The sequence below is a fragment of the Bactrocera neohumeralis genome, chromosome 2 (genome assembly GCF_024586455.1).
Source record: "Bactrocera neohumeralis isolate Rockhampton chromosome 2, APGP_CSIRO_Bneo_wtdbg2-racon-allhic-juicebox.fasta_v2, whole genome shotgun sequence".
In the NCBI taxonomy this organism is placed as follows: domain Eukaryota; kingdom Metazoa; phylum Arthropoda; class Insecta; order Diptera; family Tephritidae; genus Bactrocera; species Bactrocera neohumeralis.
Window position 1 is genome coordinate 73,243,638 of NC_065919.1, and position 15,681 is coordinate 73,259,318.

The window sequence follows — 15,681 nt, forward strand, 5'->3', positions numbered from 1 at the left end:
ATATATAATGGTTTTCGTTGTGCCTGTCAGTATAGGAGTTGTATATAGTATATCTTTATATAAAATTGCTTGGATTTCGATCCTCGAGTTGACGTTTCACACCATAAAGTATTTCCCGGGCCTTGATTATTGTAAGTTGCAAGAGTATATAATGTTCGGTTGCACCCGAACTTAGCCCTTCCTTACTTCTTTATATTTTTCTAAAAATTTTATTTTAAAATATTTTTAGGTTGTAAATAAATAGAAAAGTTTGAGAAATAAGTGAGACCTAGAGCTTTTTAGAAAGTTAACTTTCAGTTATGACGGTTATGGGACAAATGGCGTCAGAATGATCAGAGCGCCTGAGCTACATATAAGCAGATTAGTCATATATAGAGCCAATTTCCTGTTACTTCCATTGTTTTTGTTGACACATTATTTTGAAACTGAATATCCACTACACGTTACATATCATATCTCAATAGTCTGGTCTAAGTAACCGGAACGGACCCAGACAAACATATATATGTATATATTGTTGTTGTAGAGGTAGAAAAACATCCCTGAAGTAACTTGGAGGAATGCTGCCTAGTTGACAATCCTTGGTCAGACAAAAAGCCAGATCCCTTCCGGTTGTGTAGACCCAACTGTCGTGGAAACGGGGAAATTATGACAACTTACGATCGATTTAAATTACGTTAAAGAAAAATGTTTCTTAGCCAACCAAGAACCGGCAACTCATTCCTACAAATTATTGCTAACTGTTTTCGGCAACAACAATAAGAGAAACATACCTAAAATAATTTGGGTATTTTTTTATACATACATACCTATTTATGGTATTCCTGTAGGAAAACACACCTTATTGAGTATTTTAAAAGCTTAGCATCTTATCATATATTTTCTTATGGCCTCTATACTTTAGTACATTCTCCTATAATAACTCCTGCTAAATAATTACGAACATAACCTCAAATTGAATAAAAATCAAAGTGTTTTTTACCATTATTTTATTTTGTAAGGCTTCTCTCACACGAAATAATGAAGAATAACTTCGTTTGAGTGTGCAAGGTACATGTATTGTACATCTTTGCATTACACTAATACTAATGTAAATGTGTATGTACGACTGCAAACTAAACATACGTATGTATATATTTGAGACCTCGTACTTACATAAAACTGCAATGGAATTTACGAAACAAACCCACTGAAAGAAACTAGCAGGCTATTAAGTTGCAAAGCATGAAAATTCATGCAGATGTGTGTGTTTGTGTGGATGTATAGGTAGGTGGCGGTAATATAGTTAGGTACTACTAAAATTTAATTGATACACATAATCTAAAGTAGTCTAATAAATATAATTATAAAAATTAATTATACATTTCCGCCCTTAGTTCTCCAATGCAGAGCGTAGCAGACTTTCGCGATACTTGAATGTGTCGTCGCGCAGGCGATCCAGCATTGAGATGCGTTTGCGCGGCGTGGGTGGTGGAGCATTTGCTCGTGGAATAGACGGAGGCGGGGAAATATGCAGGCTAGTGATGACATTCTCATCACTACAGGATGTGTCGCTGGGCGACGATTTGCCATTGGCGTGTTGATGCAGCGAGGAGTCGACTTTTTCCAGCAACCTATTCAATGTGCTGGTATGCAGTGATAATAAGGGTTTAATTTTAAAGGATGTTGGCGATGCTTTAGCCACTTTTTCGAGGAATGTGTCCTCCAGTAGTGTGGACTGTAGACGCGCGGCTTCCAGTTCGCTGGCCTCGATCACCGGAACGGAATGATTGTCCGGCCGATGTGTTGAAATTAAGCGCTGACGCATTTGTGGTCTTTCCGTTGGCAATTCTGGTTGAGTGTCCGAAGTCGCCGCACCGCTACTTATGGCGGATGCAGCCAAACGCTGTGCAGCGCCACGTATTTGATCCCAACTGCCTGTGTGTCCGAGTAGTGATTCTAAGCAATGCGTGGCAGGTTCGATTGTACCGACATTCATTGTATTACGACGTCTAAGGCTGCGTATAGTGTCGTTTTGTACATCATTGTTCTCCTTCTTAACCAAACTAGAGAGATCATAAACGAAGTCTTTATTCTCCGGCTTAATGCGATTCCGTATGGGACGCCTTGCCGGAGTTTTAACACCACCACCCGTGCATGTTTCATGCTGCGATTGTGACCGTTTGACTTTCTGTCGTGTAAGCTTATTTAACCCAACGTTAAGCCCACTTGAGATCGAAATAGTTTTGTTACGCTTTAAGCGTTTCACATTTTGTCTTGTTTCAATGCTATTTTCAATATCTTCAGTTGACTCATTGATCACGCTCGTTTCATCAATGTCTTCATCAAGCACAACAATATCACCCTCAACATCTTCACGACTATAGTTTACTTCGTGTTCCGAAACGAATTCAATTGACATCGCTTCGGGATCCCCTTTCATGCCGTGAGTATTGCCCAAGTGGTTAACAATGTCGTAGCGGCGAAAAGCGCGATAATCGCACAAAGTGCAACCGAAACGCTGAGCCCGATAGTGGAACATAGAAATGTGACGACGCAAGTTACTCAGCGCGTTGAATTGTTTGTAGCATATCTTGCAACGGCATAGCAAACGTTTTTCCAATGGCGCTGAACGCACACGGCGGCATGACTTTTTCTCCGCGTCCTCCTCCCCGTGTGCGTCAGGCGAGCTTTCAATTGCTGTGGTTGTGCTAATGGAAAGTTCAGCATCAGTTACACTTTGATCTAACAGCAAGGTTTCATTCAGCTGAGTCGGTGATTTTATTTGTCCATTATCTTCTAGGTCCTCCACCTCCTTAGCATCGTCAGTGCCGGAAGCCGTCGTGTCATCGTGATCAATTGTAACCGTCTGCAAGCCCACGCCAAAAGTTTGTCTGCCCAAATTTGCAAACATTTCATTTAAGAGTTCAGTATCAGGATCTTCGGTAACCATAGATGTAATGTTTTGTTGGCGCGTGTCTTTTAATGCTTTCTCTGCCGACGAATGCAATTTCGAACGTTTCGAACATATGCTCATGCCATAAATTGTGCTCTTCTCCATGACGCTATACTTCACCGGACAATGTTGCAGATGTGTCGATAAGGCAGCACGTCGTTCAAACGACTTGCCACAATAGCTGCAAGTAGAGAGCAATTTCTTTGGCTCTAAATCACTGCCAATACTGCTTTCAGTTTTAATTTTGGCATGTGTGCGTGATTCTTCATTACAAATTTCCTGTTTTATTGGCAAATTCTCTACAACCCCTTTTGGTGGATCGATAGCCGCGGCAACTTTATCTGTAAAAATGTAATTGCAAAATTATATTTTATATTGTGATTAATTTTGTGCAAATTGGTTATTATAATTTATACGCACTTGTGAAAGCTCTTCGATTCTTCAATTTCCGTTTCTTTGCTGTAGCGCTTGTGTTTCCCGTTGTGCTGCTCTCTGAAGCAACATACTCCTGCTTCACAGCTACAGCATCTTGCATATCCGTTGTAATATTATCCGATATATTCGCCATATCCTGACCCTGTTCATGCGCTTCCATGCCATTAAAGGGCTCCTCTGTTGTCACTACTTGCAATTTGATGCGCTTTGTTGCAATGTTGTCAATATTTCCCGAGGCAAGAGTTTTACTCAATATGTTATGTTTAACTGGACAATGTAAAAGATGTGTGGATAGAGCGTCGCCGCATTCAAAAGTTTTTGCGCAGTGTTCGCAGGTATGAACGTTTGTTGTCATTTTCTGCGCTCTGGTGGGAACCACAGCATCAGAAAGTGTTTGTTTTTGATTGTCCACTCTTTGTTCAGCAAAATTGGTAAACACCATAGATTTGCTGTTGAAAAAAAATATATATATTTTTATTAAAATTTAACATGAGGGATGTTATCTCAATATACGTACGTGTGATCTTGAGAGAAATGCAATTCAAGTTCTTTGGTGTTTGAAAAATTCAACATACAATGCTCCTGCGGACAGGAGAGTATATTTTTTATTTTCTCATTTTCGATTTGAGCCACCGCTTGTTTCGTGCAAATTCCTAAAAAAACAAGTAAAAAATATTTATTAGTTTATAGAATGCACGTTTATAAAATTTTTAAAAAGTATCGTATATAGTATGTATGGATGTTCGAGTATTATGATTCACCCTTGATTCAAGCCTCATCTAAAACACACCTATATTATATCATGAAAATAAAGATAAGAGTAATATTTCCTAATTTAATTTACAGTAAATCAATTTTTAACTTCTATGTATTTGAGTAGAAAGTCACAGTACATTTCTTCCATTGAAATCGAAAAAATTTTTTAATTACGTAATTATATCCTGAACAGGGTATATTAAGGTTGCCATGAAGTTTGTAATACCCAGAAGGAAATGTCCAAATGAAATATATATGGACACGCTGAGTCGACGGACCGTTATACGAACTGATCGATCAAAATCAAGTTCTTGTATGGAAAATTAGTTATTTCACATTTGTATAAAGCATCGGTGCAATATATGATAAAATTGTGCAGATGGGAGCATTATAACTTATAGCTGCCATCAATTTTTTTGTGAAAGGTATTATATTATAGCCTGGTGTAACAGAAGTATATAGTGTATGCACATTTTTAGAAGATCTACACTTTTGAAAAATCAATTTTCACAAAAATCTTGTCGAAGAGCATAATAATTGCACCTCTTATTAATGCTGATGACATTCTATATATACCTTGCACATTCGTGTGCATACATACATACACCTGCATTACACACAAATAAAATTACAAATGATTGTACCAACACTACCCCCAGCTAAGTTGGGCACACCAATACCATATCATATAAGTATACAAATATACATTACATATATATGCATATATATTTACATACATAAATACATACGTATATTATATGTACATACATAGGTTATGTTCACTATGTGTATGTATAACTAAGAATATTTGATATAAAATTACCAGAAATTTTTTCATCCATAAGTTCATTACTTTCACAAAGTGTTCTGGTCTGTTGCACAGCCTCATCAGTTATTTGCAAAACAGATTCACATCTACTATTTTTATTACTACAAATTTCTTTGGTCACTATTACATTGCTCTGTAAAAGAAATGTATATAAATAAAAAGATTAAATGCACATCAACGCCATTTTATAAATAATTAGTACATTGAGCCAGTTACTTACGGCGAATCCATTGTATTTATCGCCCTCAGATATGTCACCGTCGCAGTGAACTGCGCTGCGACAGAATTCTCTTTTATGACCGATGAACTGCGTCAGACTACGGAACATATTGCGACACAATTTGCACTCATATATAAGTCTACATTCCTTCAACAACAATTGTTGCACCTGAAAACCCAAAATCGAAAATATATACATATATTCATATACGTACATACATAAGTATTGCATCAATTAGTGGGTTTTATTATAAAGCCAGATTAGAAAATCATACATGACCTACTTTTATGTATACATGTTTACCCATAAACACACAATCTTACACCACCAACACATCTAGCCCTAGTTAATTTGCTCTAATCATAACTTGTCTACATTACAATACCAAATTTGATCTTACCTCTTCATCACCAGTATCATAGAAATGTTTGGCTTCTTTAAAACTACTACCAAAGGTCAACTTTGACTGCGGACGCATCAAATATACATCTTGATATCCATCAATTGAAAGAGCCTTAGCTCCTATATCTTCAGAGGCCACCATTTGTTCCGTATCGGAGCTATAGTAATCGGACGTGCGCTTTCTCATGTTAGCAGCTAGCAGGTCACGTAGTCCCCTTTAATGATACACACTTTTTTACTGCTCTCTGCTGCTAACTCTGTTACAGCGCTGCGACTGCTATCAATATTTGTTTTTCTCTATTTTTTTTTTCCTTACACAACCTCAACAAGAAAAAACTGAATTCTAAATCACCGCCTTGTATTAACAACACTATCACTATCGACTCCGTCAACAAGCGCCGTTGTAGTAACGAATGCAGTTATGGTGCCGCTGCACTGCACCAAAGAATCCACTATGTTTTAGCACACTCCGTGTCACTTTTTTGCATTTGCCAATAAAGAGTTAGGGAAATGCATTTTATACCGCCTGCAGCTCACCGCAAAGCAAAATAAATGCACAAACACTCTATTTTCCTCTATCTAGTAGAATTTTCCGATAAATCACTGACTTTTCTCTCATTGCTTTGCTCAAACAATACTAGCGATGCCAGATCGTAGTGGAGTTGTTAAGTTCCACTTAATATTACGACATTCACACAAATATCTATGGCCTTTTTTTTCATTTCTATCAATTACTGGGCCTTAAAGAAGATTACCAAAGGCTGTTTACGAGTGTTAAAACGTCGTTAAAATAATTATCATCCGACGTTTTGTGCAGAAATAGCGAATTGTTTCCTTTGTTTTTGTGGAGCTCAGTACAACTGCGTTGTGAAGAGTATAAAGGGTATAAATTGGAATGTGTTTACGCGTTGTAATCAACTATCGGCAACCTTTGTATCAGAGAACGTAAATATACGTTCTCTGTTTGTATTACACTTTTTGTTTTTACATCTTCTTCGCAATCTCTCTCAGGAAACATTTCAGCATGTGAATTGTCAAAAGCTAAAAGGTACATTGTATGGATTTCACCACAGCAGGTTCGGAAGAAGGAATTTTAACTTGGCGGAAGAACAAAGCCAAATTGAATGAAAATTATACTTTTGACTTATGTTTTTAGACGTTTATATGCAGGCATATTTATTGGTATGAATCTCATTTATTGATATATAATCTATATTCGTTGCTCTTGTATGCCTCACAACAGAAATGGTGAATAAGCAAAGAGTCGACTACTTATGTTGCCACATGTGCACCAATAAATATACAGCTATGTGATTTTATGGGTATTTCTGATAGAATCTTTGCGTTCAGCTTTACTACAAAATGAAATAATATAATTGTTTGTCTGTTTATATTATTAATATATAACATATTAGTTTGTAAATCCAAACAACGTACATTTATGTTTTTCGATTGGCGTTAAAAAATAGGTTCCCCACTGCAGCAGAGATCCCGACGTTCTGCAAAAATAATATTCTCTCGTTATAAAAAAATTATCTCTGGTCAAAACTTGACAATATCTTGGTGATTTTAAAAAACAATCGAATTTTACCCAAAATTCGATTTAAGAAGGTAAAAAATGGTACGTTATTGATTAGAGAGCTATAATTCCAATCACTGTTAGCAATTCGAAAAATTCTGTTTCGTGACACAATTTTTTATAATCTGGATAATTTTATAATTACTTAAATCATGTCCACGACAGTCGGGTCGAAATAACCGGCAAAGGACTACGAACTCGGCATCATTCCTCGAAATTACATGCAAAAACAACCATATATGTATATTTACTTACCATTATTCCGAAGACAACAAGAAGAAGTGAAAAGAAATATTGAAGAATTTATAAATTCTTTTATTTATATATATTTGTTCATTTTTAGTCATTTCACAAGCGTGTACACAAATTATTTGTTTTTGTTTTCATTTCGTCACTTTCGTACCAAGTTGTAATTGTAACATAAAGTTAATAAAAAGAGACACATTTTGCAGGTAATATGTATGCACTTATGCAATGGTAATTAAGCAGCAAATCAGTGAAAGTTGCTATTTCTGTTTTTGTTTTTGCTTTTTGAAAACTTTGCATTGAACTTTCTTTGTATATACTAATTCATTTGTCATTTATTTATTTTTTTTTCATTTACTTTTAAATATGTATGTTAATCTATAAATATATGTATGCATATGCATATGTATATGTATTTGTATGTACTGATGTATTTTTATATGATCCGCGTGTATACATATGCATGTGCATTTTATATATATTTTTTATAAATTCCAAATTCATTAAATGTTTATTTATTATCTGCTTACTGAAGGAGGCGCGGCGTGCTACATTGACTGCATAAAGTTCAACTGTGTAGTACGTATGTATGTTCTCCTCAAGTTTTTATTTTGTATACTTGTACATACATATGTATATGTATAAATGTATTATGCATATACTCGAATGGTATTTTAGGTATTGCTCCTAAGTAATGTTAAAAAAGAAATTAAGAAAATATTTTAATTTCGAGAAATTTTATTTAAAAAGTAATTTTACACAAATTCTTCTGTTGGCAATACTTTTAAACGCTTAAAAAGCGGAAAAATTAGGGCTGTTGTAAAAAAAATCTAATTTCTTTGAATAATTTAGAATTTTTTATAATAGGACCTCTTAAATTGTATTGTTTACCTTTTATCCGAATTAGATTAATAAACATTGTAACTGTACATAGTTAAAAATCCACTTTGAACAAAGAAATTCAAATTGAACAATTTATTCGAATTCCTAAGGTTTACATGCACCACACAGTATTTACAGAAGAACTAAAGCAGAAAATACGAAAATTAGGGAACATTTAAAGGAATTTATGTAAATATTACATATGTAGCTTATACCAGCTTAAAAATCTCTGGGAACATATAACATTCACTGTTGTTGCTATGTTAAACTAACAATATTTCATTGTAGTTAACATATGCTCTAGTTTAAACCAGAGAATGTAAAGGCTGAACTAACATTTCTTTAAGTTTCTCTGGTTTAGCATTCCCCACTTTTACTTATTAATTATGTTGCATCATTTCATTTATTAATGTTAACAAACATTATCCTGGCTGCTCTGTGAATAACATACATACATTTTTGGTTCTTGATTTTTATTTATATGCAAGCTTTTATTGCTTATCTAAATAAACTACTAAAAATATAATTAATTTAATCTTTTTAAATATGCTCTCTCTGAATGTATATGCATTTATAATGTAAGTATGTATGTATGTATGTATATATATATTATATACATTTATACATTATGTTTTTTGTTTGAAGTAGCACTTGACATGCCCAAGACATTTTATACTTATAGTTTTTGTTTTTATAATTTTAATTTAACATTTTTATGTAAGCTGGCATACTACAAAGTGTTAGGCTTAATTATTGTTTTCTAAGTAATTTTTTAATAAAATATACATATATGTATATGTATTTGTTATGCATTAAATTAAAGTTATGTTTAAACATGAATTTAAGGTTATGGTTTAGGTAATTAGTTAAACTTTAGTAAGGCACTAGTTACACGTTAATTTTGTTGTTAGATAATAGTTATTTAATGAACCGATTTGCTAAGGTGTAGTACACTGTGCACGCCCCTCAATGCTAAACACATGTACCTTACATACGCTACACAACTACATATACATCCTATATGTGTGTATGTTACAGCTATGGGAGTCTCAAGTGTGCTAATCGAGTTAATTCTGTGTGGAAAAGTATACATATTTATTTGATGTGCTTGACGTTTCGCCACATAACGGTATTTTAGGTGTTATAATTCGTCTCAAACGATATTTTACTAAAATTAAGTAGCTTGTGGGCCATGTTTGTGGTGTAATTGTATAAGTTGTGATTGTGTTTGTGTAAAAAGAGGCGGGACGTTGTGATGTTTAATATGTTCTTTGGAGCAGATTATGATCTTAACGTGTAACTACTGACTACAGCAATAAGTTTGCATACATATTTATATGAAATACTTGTATATATGTATAATATATTTTCTTGTTGTTTATTTTTTTTTCTTTACATTTATCTAATATTTTCAATAAATATTTAGTTATTGTAATTAAATGTTGCTGTTTTTATATTTGCACCGTTTGAAGTGTGAATGCTTGAAGGTCACAAAAGCTTTTTTAAGCGTCAGTGTTGTATTCCTCGTTCAATCCTATCGCAATACTCGTTTTCTTATCATTAGTTTTCTTTAAAATTTATTTAATTACATAAATGTTTTGAACTTCCAAACAAATGTATTATATATAATATTAATTAATATAAAATAAACGAAAATAAATACATTTTAATTGTAAAAATTTTTTTTTACTCTTTAAAGTGTTACTTCTTGAGAGCGAAGGCTTAAGTGAAAAGGCAAAAGAGTTTAATGCATCTAACTTTAACTAACAATTTGTTTGAAATTTTAATGTCTTTCAATAACCCGTGCAATTATAATCTTAAATGCAACTTTGAATACAGCCGATAGGGAACATTTAAGCTACAGCTCCAATAACGAATAATGCTTCCCCAATTTACGCTATCTATGTACATACATACAATGCTTTCGCTTACATATAATTAACGATGAGACTCGAAGCGTGGCAAAACTTGACCAAACTCTTATTCTGCTTAGCAACGCGCTGTAATCTATAACCTTAAGGTATTTGTAGATAGAATACGTTCACTCCCCCCAATAAATCCTTGCAATTATGCATGAGAAGTGAGTGTGTAAGCAATAAAAATCGGTTGCTGTTCAGAAAACTGTGGCATGTTTTTTTGTCTTTTGATTGCGCTGATTTGCTCAGCCTAAGCATCATGTGGCCACAGACAGCATTTCTTGCAGTTCGTTTTTGTATTTGAAAATATCTAACCCTTGCTTGGTATAGTATATATGTATAACTATTTCTTTCCAATCCGAGCTAGTCGAATGCCTTGCATTTGAAGTTTTTTTTTAGAAAATGAGTGCTTTAGAAAATATGTTTATGCTTTTCTAGTATTTGAATTGTGTTTGTTGACCATCATCCATAAGCAAGCTCGCCAACACCCTAAAAATGCGTTTTCTTTAGCTTACAATGTTTTGCATCTACTGCGAGCATACCAATATTAAATGTTGATTACTCGTATTAACTACCAAAATTAATGAAATTGATAATTGTTTTTTTATTGCAATTATATATGCTTTAATTACATAATTAATTTCGTCTCTTTAAACTTCATGGAATATTTTTTAGCTGTTTTTTTTTTACTTTTTTCAATTTTACGGTTTTTTGTTTTACGCTTAACTAATTACTTAGTAAATGTATTAATATTCATTATTGTTTATCTTTTATTTCATTTTAGTTTTTGAACAAGTGTAATTTAAACTTCAATTAAATATTTAAATATCATTATCATTACTATACATACATACATATGTAGTTGAAGTAGAAGAGTAATTAAAAATCGTAATCACTAACGTAATCAATAAGAATGTTGAACAGTTTCGGAATGTGATCTGATAATTATGGTACACACACATCAAAGCAGATAGTTCTGCGCATTACCTACATAATGTGAGTATGTAGTGTAGTAGTTGAAGGTTGCTAGGTTAATGCCTAACCTATAAATATATAAGGTTTATAGCATATATATAGAAAGTCTTTGTTGTTGTTGTTGATTTTTTTGTTTTGTTTTTGGTTTCTTGTAATGGTTAACTATTAGTATTATATTTGCTGTTTTAAATTATAATATTTGATTTTTTATTTGACTTTTCATTACAGGACAAGATGTGGTTGCAAGTGGAATAGTAGTAGTAATGTATGCTGTTTGATGTTGTTGTTGTTTTAACACTACATACAAATGTTCGAATAGACACTATTAGCAGGTGTGTTGCTGCTGCTGAGTTACTACTATAATAGTTTAAATAGTTTTCTAATAACTACTGTTTGCGTTTTGTTTTATACTTGCATATGATTTGTTGTTGTTACCTTTTCAATCAACAAGTCTACAGGCAAGGCGAGTTTTTACAATGAAGATTATTGTACTATGTACGTATGTATGAATGATTGGTACAATATATGTATGTACATATGTATGCTCGAATGAAACATTGAATCTTTATGATAGATAAACGATAAAAAATATGAAAAAATTGCACGAGGCAGCACTTATTTATTTTTTTGTTTGCAAATTTCACTTAATTCACTGTGTAATGGGTATAGAAAAGTGGTGGTTTAATATTTATGTTTCTTCTTAGAAACTCAAAAATCCAAGCCTCACCAATTTTATTGAAGTTTGAACTTTTATGGATGGTAGTAAACAGAATAAGTAAAATGTAGTAATGGACCGTAATTTTATATGACTAAACCAATACGATTACGTATTTAAAGATACAGCGAAGTAATGAATTCATTATTTCGTAAAACCAAAAAAAAAAAAAAAACATTACTCCAGCAAAATTGGTGCTCATTGAACTGTTAAGTTTTGTAATTTTTAATTACTTGTAATCATTACAAACAACTTCTGTATTGCAATTATTGAAGCAAAACAAAATCTCGTTACTCCAGCAAAATTGTAGATTCACATTGCTTGTGTTAATTTTTTACGTTTAAATACGTATTTATAAATACAACAAGGTAATGAACTAATTAATTTTTAAGAATCGAAATAACTTGTCGTTACTATAGCAAAATTGTAAGTGCCTATGGCTTGCGTTAAGTTTTTTATTTTTTAATTACTTGTAATCATGTAATTGTAATCATTAAAAAATAAAAAAAGTGGTGCATTACACTTATTGGAACAAATTTGTTAGTATTCGGTAACCAAATTTTCAACGCAACTTGTAATCATAAAATGTAATTATGTAATGATTACAATTTATTAAATTATGATGACTATAAACATTACATTTATCAAGTAATATTGTAATGAAAATAATTAATAAAAAATTTAAAGTACGTAATCGTAGTAATGTAATTGAAAAATGCATTCTAACGGTGTATAAAGTATGCACATCTCAACTGAAAGCGACACAAAATCAGACAGGCTTTCATTTAAGGATAAATTGAATATATAAGTATTATTTAGAGGTATACTAAGTGTTTATAGTATTTGGTGATATATAATCTTTGGAGCTGTTATTTTATATGCATTAGTATTTACTCAAATTACTGTATTGAAATAACAAAAATGTTTATTATCATTAACTTTTTTGTTTTTGATTTCATGTAAATGGCAATGACATGAGTCGTTATATAACTTTGCGAATAGTGAACTATGCATTCCTTTGTCTCTGGCGTTAATTTAAAAATTCGTGTGACCATTTCTAGAAGGTAATAAAGTGTAGACTTCCTTTCAAAATTTCTAAACTTTTTTTTATGGATTTCGGCAGTTTGGTTTATATATTTATGCATACATTTGATGATTTCTCAATATTAATTTAGATGATGTTACTGAAAACTTTTAGCAATTAGTGATCGTGATAAAAATTAACATTTTTAATATTTCATGCAAATCTTAAAGAATAAAGAAAGTTATTTAAAATTTTTTTTTTAAACTAGCAGTCGTGAACTATATTATTTAATGGACGATTTAAAAAAATTTAAGTCTAACTATAAGTTTTTAAACAATGTCGACTATAATGTTTAATGGACGATTTTTTGACGCACGCGAAAGTTTTTTTTTTGCATGAATATGTTTAAAAAAGGCGTATAATACTTGTTTTCCATAAATATTGCTTGTTACTCACTTTAAGATGCAATTTGATACATGTTAGTTTGAATTATCTTATAGTAAAATATTTATTTGAAAATGCTTTTAGTTAGTTTTAATTAATATTATTATTTTGTTTTTAGTAATTAAATTATTATACTTGATGAGAAACTATAATAAAATCTTAGGCGTTTCCGGATATACAAATTAAGTTAACTTAAAAGCTACATAAACACAAGTAGCAAAACTAAAATGTTTATAATTTTTATATATTTTTTTATTTATATTTAAAATTTTTTTGTTTTTGTTTTTTTACTTTGTTTTATTTTTATTTTAAAGCAACCAATTGAAACTAAAGGCAACTTTTTTTACATTTTAAAATGCGCACACCTTTACTTATGCACGCAAGTGACTAAAAAGTACCATAAAATAATAAATAAAAAATCATTAAAATTATTAAAAAATAATAATGTTTAAAAATAAAAACAACAGTATGCTCTGTATGAATTACATATTTAGTAAATATACATAATTACAATATTTAAACTTTAGCTAGCACATACAAGTCAGTTTCATTCAATGCTAATTTACAATGATTTCGCGCAACACACAGAAGGCGTTGCATACTTCTAGGCGTTCTGTGTGCTAATAAGTAAGATTGTTTAATACTAGACGGAAAGAAGCAAAAATAAAAAAACTATTAAATACAAATTTTCAAAACAAAATTTATGAAGACGGCTGAGAAACTTTTTATCTGGAAAGCAGTATGCACTTTTTTCTTTTTTTACTTAAATATGTATGTATGTATGTAGAATGTGCAGGTAACATGCCACACAACTATTTAATGCAATTCTTTGGTCACAAGTTATTTACATACATGTGAATTTTGTTTCGTTGTGTGATGAGAGCGAGAGAACTGAAAACTTTTACTTTTAACTTTGCTTTATTGGCGGATTTGGTGTTGCCGGACGTTCAATATATACTACGTGTGTATCAAATTGGGCTGCATTCAAAGTTGAAATGTACAAGAATAGCTGTGGTTTTGTTTTTGCTTGCCGGCAGCCGCAATTATCGAACGCATTTACTTTTTAGTTTTTTTGTTTTTGGTTTTTGCTTTTGTTGTTTTTGCCAATATGTATACATGCAGCGATGGCATGTGCAACGCGTGAGTCATGTGATCTGTAGTATGTTACATAATGTGGCAGGCAAATATGGTGTTTGGATGTGTGATGCTCGGTTTGCTGGCTATGAACTTTGATTGTATGAGTGTATGTTCACTTTGTTGCATGTTTGGTTTGCAATTTTTTCGGTTTGGTTTTTTTTTTTTGATTTTTTTGTTTCATTTAAAATGAGTTTTTGTTTGGTTTTTGTTGTTTTGTTGTTGTAAGTTAATTTATACATACAATTAATTATTTAAGAAAAGAAATTTCGCTATTGCTATCATGAGGATATTTGAGAAGAGAATGCACAAGTTAGTGCCTAACGGATAGCTACCTCCGTTGACGACGACGTCCCGTTCCTCCAGCATGGGATAGTCGATGACGTGTATTATGCCGTTGGTGCACTCGACATCCGGTCGGTAGACGTTGATCTTCTTGAAATTCCAAGTGATAACATAACCTATAAATAAAAATGAAATTTGTTAAATTTAATTTTTTTATTTTAAAAATTCATGTTAAAAATTAGGCGATAAATATTTAAAAGCTACGTAATGCGTATGAGTATATGATTTGGCAAAAATTATATGTACATATGTATATGTGAAGACAATGGGTTAAACATTTCTAAAATTTTATTTTCTAATAAGAAAATGAAAAACAAATAACGGTGAGCTGAATACTAGATCCATATGTATGGGACTTATATGGCTAAAGAAATGGAGTTACCTACCAATATTCATTGACTAAACAAAATTTTATTAAAAGGTGGTTCTAAAATTTATTATAGTACTAATTTTACAATAAATTTTTTTTGGCAGAATAGCTTAGGAGATGTATAATTTTTTTGTAGACCGAGTCTTATCCTATATTTCTAAAAGTTTGTACGTAATACTTTAATATTTTTCTCTTCTGTTACTAAGTGCTCAACCTTACATAAAGTTCTCATGAATATTTATCGAAAACAAAAAAAAATTTTCTTCGTGATACGAAAGGCTGTGAACTGACAGCTACTCCAACCAAAACGAATGCAATCCAATCCTTTTTCCCAGACATTTTTCTACAAAAACAGGTTCCCTGCAACTTTTGACGCTTGAATCCCATAAAAATATATGTAGTTCATAAAAGTATTACTCCGATCCATTTTTAGAATCTTCTTAAATATAACCAAGTTAAAACATCCCTATCAAA

General features: G+C 31.9%; 2 protein-coding genes across 11 annotated transcripts in view; both read right to left on the reverse strand.

Annotated features, from left to right (window-relative positions):
• Positions 1-972: 972 nt before the first annotated feature.
• Positions 973-6,152, reverse strand: LOC126767690 (uncharacterized). The gene is made up of 6 exons (XM_050485233.1): positions 5,576-6,152; positions 5,176-5,343; positions 4,950-5,088; positions 3,888-4,023; positions 3,356-3,819; positions 973-3,276 (listed from the first exon to the last, which is right to left on the reverse strand). Exons 1-6 carry the CDS (start codon positions 5,762-5,764, stop codon positions 1,373-1,375), a joined length of 3,000 nt encoding a protein of 999 aa, XP_050341190.1. The 5' UTR covers positions 5,765-6,152; the 3' UTR covers positions 973-1,372.
• Positions 6,153-9,475: 3,323 nt separating this feature from the next.
• LOC126767717 (fasciclin-1) overlaps positions 9,476-15,681 on the reverse strand; it is a 48,446-nt gene continuing 42,240 nt past the window's right edge. For 9 of the 10 annotated variants that reach the window (XM_050485275.1, XM_050485285.1, XM_050485268.1 and 6 more), the window contains one exon: positions 14,587-14,953. In XM_050485275.1, the coding sequence (XP_050341232.1) occupies positions 14,739-14,953 (215 nt within the window). In that variant the 3' untranslated portion in view covers positions 14,587-14,738. Of the gene's footprint in view, positions 11,244-14,586; positions 14,954-15,681 lie in introns of those variants that run through there. The other variant, XM_050485349.1, reaches the window with a different exon arrangement.